Source organism: Morone saxatilis, unplaced genomic scaffold (assembly GCF_004916995.1).
Source record: "Morone saxatilis isolate NCDOM2014 unplaced genomic scaffold, NCSU_SB_2.0 Contig1, whole genome shotgun sequence".
Lineage (NCBI taxonomy): Eukaryota > Metazoa > Chordata > Actinopteri > Moronidae > Morone > Morone saxatilis.
The window spans coordinates 6,808,169-6,815,744 of NW_023339651.1; the positions used below are offsets into that span (position 1 = coordinate 6,808,169).

General features: G+C 39.1%; 1 protein-coding gene across 1 annotated transcript in view; it reads right to left on the bottom strand.

Moving 5' to 3' along the window:
• Window positions 1-7,570, bottom strand: part of entpd1 (ectonucleoside triphosphate diphosphohydrolase 1) — a 9,046-nt gene extending 1,476 nt beyond the window's left edge. Inside the window, exons 1-9 of the mRNA XM_035661124.1 lie at window positions 7,506-7,570; window positions 6,277-6,404; window positions 5,681-5,798; window positions 3,789-3,939; window positions 3,289-3,448; window positions 2,945-3,148; window positions 2,556-2,813; window positions 1,344-1,457; window positions 1,061-1,198 (exon numbers count right to left, since the gene is read on the bottom strand). Of these exons, the coding sequence (XP_035517017.1) occupies window positions 1,061-1,198; window positions 1,344-1,457; window positions 2,556-2,813; window positions 2,945-3,148; window positions 3,289-3,448; window positions 3,789-3,939; window positions 5,681-5,798; window positions 6,277-6,402 (1,269 nt within the window). The 5' untranslated portion in view covers window positions 6,403-6,404; window positions 7,506-7,570. The remainder of the gene's footprint in view (window positions 1-1,060; window positions 1,199-1,343; window positions 1,458-2,555; window positions 2,814-2,944; window positions 3,149-3,288; window positions 3,449-3,788; window positions 3,940-5,680; window positions 5,799-6,276; window positions 6,405-7,505) is intronic.
• Between the last annotated feature and the right edge of the window lie 6 nt (window positions 7,571-7,576).

Genomic DNA, 7,576 nt, shown 5'->3' on the forward strand with positions numbered 1-7,576 from the left:
CACCACTAGATGTCACTAAATCAAACACACTGGTCCCCTGGTATATTTATCTGTAAACACTTTAAATAACAAGTAATATTTTTACATTATAACACAATAATTATTGGCTCAGCAGGCTGTTTTTCCTAGTGAGGCCTGTAAGCTAACTATGTGTCTGTACTGCTGTTGCTGTTTTAGCTTCAAATAATATGTATTGTGCATTTATTGCATAGGTTGTGCCGCTCTAAGTTTGCATACTGGTTGTACGTATGTGGTATGTACAATTAATGACTTTGATTGCTTGGAATGACCCAACCGGCTAGAATTGGTTATTGGTGAATATTTTTAAATCCATTTTTTTTTTCCATTTTTTTTTTTTTTTTTTTTGGAGGGTTTCCTATTGGATCACTCCAGTTCAGGTCTCTAGCAGAGACTAATATTGTATACTGGTTGCCTTCGATGCATTATATTCTCATGATATTGGCTCATGGAAATGTGGAAGGATAAGCAGTCATAATAATAATAATACAAACAATAACAATAACAATAATAATATATTTATATAGCACTTTTCAAGCTTAAGAACAAAGTGCTTTTCAGATTAAAAGATATACAGAACAAAAATTACAATGAGAAACCCAAGTGAGTCCCCCCCACCCCACACCGCATGAGCATACAAAATGTATTAATAAATAAAGAAGATAAAAGCGCTAAAATATTAATATTAAAAGTGACAGTAAACTGATGATACTAAAGCAGGCACAATTAAAATACATTATGCAATGCTATAAAACACATTAAAATAATGGAAGGTAAAACATGTTAAGTGTAGGCCATCTTGTGAAGGTGGGTCTTTAGGATACAGTTAAAAGCTGCAGTGTGAGTCAGCCGATCTTACTCTGACGGGAAAGGACCAGCCAAAATCATTTTTCAAAAATGTCCTTAAGGTCCAAAGCACTAATAGGTCCTCACAAAGATATAAACACAGCGGTGCACACACACAAACACATACGACTAATCAGTTGAGGGCATGGCTCTGGGGTGTGTGAGATAGGAAAGGAGTGGACTGTGATCTACTGACCTTTTTGATGTATTGTATGTTGTGATAGCTATCTGAGGTGAAGTTGTATCCTTCTGTCAGCAGGGTGAGGATGTACGTGCCAGAGAAACAGTACTCAGCCAGATATTTCAATTTTACGTCTGGATGCTGCTGGATGATCTGTTCAAGCAATGATATCATCAGTGTACAGTATAGGCTGGCTGGAGGACATAAATGAGACAGGAAAGTAGATAAATATGGCAGGATATTTTTGTGTGTGTGCGTGTGTGTGTGTGCGTAATGAATGCATAAATATGTCCCTGACCTGATTCCAAGGGGTAGCGCAGTAGTGTGCTAGCTTATTCTTGACATCTTCCAGAGGGATGGATGTGTCACTCAGATTGAGGAAGTTCATCACAAAGTAGTAAGCAGAAAAAGCCTACAGTGAGAGAGATGGGGAGAGGAAGAGAAAAAGAAGTTAACTTTTTTTTTTTTGGTAAATTAAGTCATCGTTTTATCTGTAAGGGTTTTTCTACTGACTTACTGACTCAGACGTTATTTATCTTTCCAGGTAGCTGTGAGGCAACATCTCTTTACAGTAAAAATATTCCTATTACTCTTGATAATTAACAGTCAACAGTCTTTTGTTATTCAATATATTTCTTTCGGAGAAAGAAGTTCCAAGGAAATATTTTCATAACAATGAGATCTGGATTATTCAGAGTAACTTGAGAGACATTGTTTCTGGAAAGTTTAAGTTTACAGTGCTATGTCCACCATAAACATAATGCCAGTCACTTACATTATATTGGGCTTATCGGCGATAAATAAAATCAAACCAAAAAGTATCTGCATGGCTAAGTACTAGGGTTGAGTGAGTATCCGGTACAGATAATGCACTTTTTAAGAGTAAGAGTATCATAAAGTAAAATGTATCAATATCCATACTAAACTATATAAACTTTTAATTTAACAACTTGTAAATACTTATCTTACTCTTGTGATCAAAAACATTTATTTCAAGCTCAATTCTAACACTGTTCTATAATTTTCCAATAAATTCAGCAACTCCTGATCAACCCGTATCAATTTCAGGCTTAAATTAACTTCCGGTTAGTCCTGCCCACTTATAGGTTAAGTTATAGGTACTTGTAACAGCCCGGGGGGCTGTTACAAGTACAGTTAGTTGGTTGAACTACTACAGATATAGATAATGGTGTACTCACTCATCCTTACTAGATACCACTGACACTATTTTTTTTATATTGTTTTGATTCTCAAAAACATTGTATCAGTTTTTGTGTTTAAACCCCCAACCACTAGATAGCAATGTTGTAAACATACACGAGGGTTATGAAGTTCTGGTTGCTTAAAAAGTAAACTTTTTTTACTTAGATTGTATTTGTATGGTGGCGTGTTCTTTATACTATGACAGTTGTTATTATTGTATTTTTTTTTATTTTTATTAAATTGCAATATATTTCCTGTCTCTTAGACCACTGATAAATGTGCTGATAAATAATACATTTTACGTTACCCCGAATGGGCCCTGCAGAAGTGGCTGGAAGACTCCATTGAAAGAGCATTGGTTGTAATTGCAGTGAGTAAAGTTGAAGACACTTTTGACGACGTTCTGGCATTCTAGGAAGTTTCCTTTCCCCTTGTGAGTGAAGGTTACAGGAGCTCTCTGGGGTTTCCTGTTTGACACGCAGGGGCTGTCATATAGGACTGAGTAGTTTTTTGTTGCATTGTAGCCAGGGTGGAAACAAGGATCTAATATGGATTCTGGACCTGTCTAGGAGAGAGAGCAAGATAGAGAGGAATCTAATTAAATTCAAGGACAGCTTCTCTTACAGATTATTAAGTCTCAAAATATCATATCTCAGATTAGATCCTCAGTCAGAGAAAAAAAAATCAGACATTTACTTGAGTCTGGTATGCCATCGCCATTCGTAGTACTTGGTCTTTCCCGTAGCACAGGAAGCTGTGAGTGTACAGGTTATAATCATTTCCGTAGAGTCGGAAGGTCACAGAGTTGCTCGGTGACTCTGAACCGTCATAATTATCGGATACAAAGCTAATCTGAGTTGAGGCCCCGCCAAGGTCCAGGGCACCTGTGGTTTCCAAGCCCTGCAGCCCAGACAAAAAGGCATTGAAGTCACTGCACAGCAGGAGCACACTCACTGACGCACATTTCCTAACTGACAAAAAACAAAACACACATCTAAAAGTGAACAAATCTGCGTGCATCCAGTCATACACCTACTGACCTGTTTTAGGCGGTCATCCAAGTAGTTGACTGTGACCCAACCGAACGCACCCTCCTCCTGGCCGCTGAGTATTCTCGCTCCCTGATAGGAAAAGGGAAATTTTTGCAGTGCTTCCTCCACAGCCTGAAAGACCTTCGCTGACGCCGAGCTGTTCTCCATACTGCATGCACACACAACACAAATTAATTTGAGTGACTCACATCCATAATTCAAATCAATATAGCAGTACATAAATAATAAATAGACTGTGTCGTATATAATGGGTTTGACAGTAACATATTCGCTGCTCTGGCAGTTAAGTTCAAGTGGAGATAAATCACAAAATAGGCGGAGGGAAATGGCTACAGATAGCAGCAGCACTTCAGCTGCCAGTGCAAACACAATTACAGAGTTAAGGTTTTGGATATACGGTCACCCAAGTGTCAGCATGAAAAGCCTGCTGTGTTACTTTTTTGAGGATGCATGTTTTATGTTTGATTATGGGGATGTGTGTGGCGTACTTCAGCAGTCTCATTCCTGCAGTAGCCCCCAGATAAAGAGGGGTCTCGTGGTATCTTTTACCAGGGACCCGCTGCTCTGCCTCCTGCATGCACGCTCTCAGAGACTCCCCTGCCTTCCATGGAGCGGACGCATAGCTGGAGATACCTGGACCTGCAAGTTGAGCAAAATGTCAAAAGGAGGGTGAAGTCATTCAGCCTAAATTTAGCGACCATAAAACATAATAAGAGCCTTGAGTTCAGAGATGCTAGCCCTCTTGGGGATTGGAGGTCATCTTTCTGGGAATTCTGGAAAGGAAATTTGCTAAGGGAAAGAAAGCTTTGTCAAGACGTTATCTAGATGTAAGCATGCCTGCTGTACCTACCTTAAACAAGATTTCAAACCTCAGGTTTCTCTATTTGAGTTTCCCAGTGGGCAAAATTACAGCCAGGAGTATTGATTACATATTCAGCCTGAATGTGCACATCCATTTTACCTGAGAGTAGATTCAGGTGTTAACTTCTAAGTTAATGTACCTGGGTAAAAGGATACATTTGGTGTTCTTCAATTTTTTTCCCATGAAAACCAGCAATGCCTTACTTCTCTCACACTATCACACACTACTATCTCACAATACTTTCCAACTTCTATCTACTGAATAGCTAAATAAAATATGGTTTCTTTGAAATATTGCTGTGCAATGTAGTTTTAAGCAAACCTTATTCACTATTTGTCTCTATGTGCAGTCTGGTGCCTGAATGGTGATGAAAGTGTTCTACTTTAAGCTTTGATAGTCAATGCAATTTACATTAGACCAGCACACCGACGGGGCTTTGATAGATAAAAAGCAGTTGTTAAATCTAGTTGATGCCATTCTCAAGTACGGTATGATTCTATGGTCAGCATGTGATTAACTTAACTTAGAATTCAGACTGGAAGTGCGGTAAGTGCTAGCTCTGGCTATGTCGTTATATGTCATTTGTTTAACCTGGGAAAAACAGAAAAGAAAAAAACAACAATTTTTACGGGTTCAAGAACTATTTTCTTGGTGGGACGCAGGAACCTCGTAGACTTTTGTCGTCACTCTGAGATTGTCCAGCTGGCTTTAGCTTCATATTTAGGAAAACTTTTGGGTTGCTAGGTTGTGAAAGTGCATTTGATTTGTGTTTGTGCCCCTTCAAAACAGTTTGCTTTCTCTCTTTAGCTAGCTCTTGAATTCATCATGAAGAACCATCCAATGAACTATACAACCACTTATCTTCTGTACAAACTGACTTAGACTTAATGACGTCTTTAGAAAGCTATACCCAGTGACTTTTTAGGCTTATCACAGAGTGCTTTAATTCATGAATCAGCAGTAGAGCGAGCGTGATGGGTTTCTCAGTTATGCAAGCTGTCAGCAGCCATAAATGTAAGTAAATCATTAATAAAGTACAATAATCCATATAAGGCATTGGCATTAAATGTTAATGAGTTTTTAATACTGCTTACTCTTTTACAGACAGTAAGTGGTTTAGAGTTGAGATGATTAGCTGATTATTTGATTTGATTGAAATGTATCTGCAACTTATGCTTCAATTTATTTATTTTTGGTTGAGGCGAATAAACACAGACAAAAACACTTTTTATCTCTGACAACCCAAACGTTGTTACATAAATGACTAATTAGTGAATCGATGCATGAAAGAGTTATTGACCATAAATGAATCCATTATTTTGTGTTTTGAACTTAACCATAATCTAGTGTTGTAAAATTGGGATATTTAATAACCTTTAGTGCAAGTGGAATACATAAATTATGTGCATGTTTATATAAACTTATAACTGCGCGTCCTATCAGTTTACATTAGAATGCATTAGTGGTTGTACATGTGAATGTGAGGACTAAGTGTGTGATGCACTGTGCAGCATATACCTTTTACTTTGCAGGAATGCGTCTGTTCAACTCTTCCAGTGTTGTTATCCTTCTCTGCTGGCCACTCATAGATATATAGAGCTGTGTGGGAGGAACCAGCGTCCAGCACAATCCCATACTGGAGTGGGGACAGAAGGAGTAATTCCAGTTCATCGCTCAGAGACATAAACTCTGGATGAGTTCCATCCAGGCATACTGTTTAAACATTCATTGTAATGATTGTATAGCCCACGGATAAACTTCCCAAAACTATATCAGCAATACTTGTATCTGTGCTTACAGAAGAATATTGGTTTAGTGCTCATACTACTTAGTAAAACAGCACCCTAGACGCTGTAATGACCTGTAATGAATGATATCCGTGAGACTCCAAATGGGGCTGCATTTGTGACAAAAAAGGACAGATGTTTTAATATTCTTATCAACATCCACTGGCCTTATTTGGTAGTGGATTTCTAGAACCAGTAGCACAGGTTGAGGTCACACTGACAAGAGACCATATTTGGCTTGTGGACTGTGGAGAGATCCCACTGTAATACAGGGGGCTCCCACACAGGGAACAGGCTACAACATTTTAGCATTTTCCTCTACCATACCTTGTACTTTTGGAGGAGGGGCCTGTTCTGCAAAACTGCTACTGTCACCAAGGCAACAATCGCTATGACACCAATCACAGTGATGATGATGGTCACAGGCGTGTGCCAGGGGTTCTTCTCTTTCATCTCTGAGAGCGGGGGCGGAAAGACAGACAGACAGGAAGGAGAAGCGAGAGGGTAGAAAGGGGAAGATGGGGCCACATTGGAAAGAGGAAGGAAGGGGGTGTGTTAGCCAATCTTGCATCCAGATGTGAGTGATGTCACAGCATGTGTGTTTGTATGTAGGAGAGGGAGTCCGTCCGGGGGTTACGGAAAGTATTTAATTGTGTTGTTTTGTAACCAAGGACTACAGATGGATTTCTGATTCGGTGTGTCTGAACTTGAGCCAAGCTGTTCATTGATTCTAGGTTGGTTGTTATTTCAGCCACAGCACGTTTGAAAGGGTATTCCACCGAAGTACTTAGCTAATGCTGAAAGATCAACAAGATTTACCCTTTGGAGAATGATTGAAGAGAAACCAGTTTCACACTCATTATTGTGGAAACAGCTGTGGTGTTTTGTACAAAACAAGAGAATAGTTGGCTTCAATCAAAAAAGATAACTTGTATATTTCATAGCAAGGAGTCAGTGTTAACCAAGAGTCATTAATAATTTTAACTTCCTGTTGCAGGTATTATTTTAATCTTGAATATATATGGTCTGCTGCTGCTTTGTTTGGTTTTTGTATTCCTTCCTAAGTACTCACTGTGTTTCCATTGTTTATAATGGGATTGGAAACACGCACGCACGCGCGCAAGTACACACTGATGCCATTGTCGATAATATGAGTTTATACATCCACAGTTTATACAGAGACAAAAAAGGGTCTAACAGGCTGTCTGTATTCACAAGGCTATTGTGATAGAAAAGAGTGATGAACAAGATAACAATTGAATTGTTAAGAACACACACACATAGTTGTTTGCTTATTGCCAGGGTAAGTAAACTGGCAGACACTATCTATGTGCACATGACAGCTGGCAAAGCACACAGACACATTGTAGAAACTGACCTGATTGTACAGTACAATGCAGATTTCAAGAGAACGAAGAAAGGCACAAACACACGCACAGCTTTTGCATCAGTAATAGTAAACCTGACCTTTGTCTACTGTGGGAAAATACACTGGAACTGACAGCACAGTAAAACAGTAAGCCAATGGCAAACAGAGAGGGGAAGAGAGTACTTACCTCTGTTGTCTACTTCAGTGAACTTACCACTGAGAGAGGGAGAAGGACAGGGAGAGAGAAAGAGAGAGAGA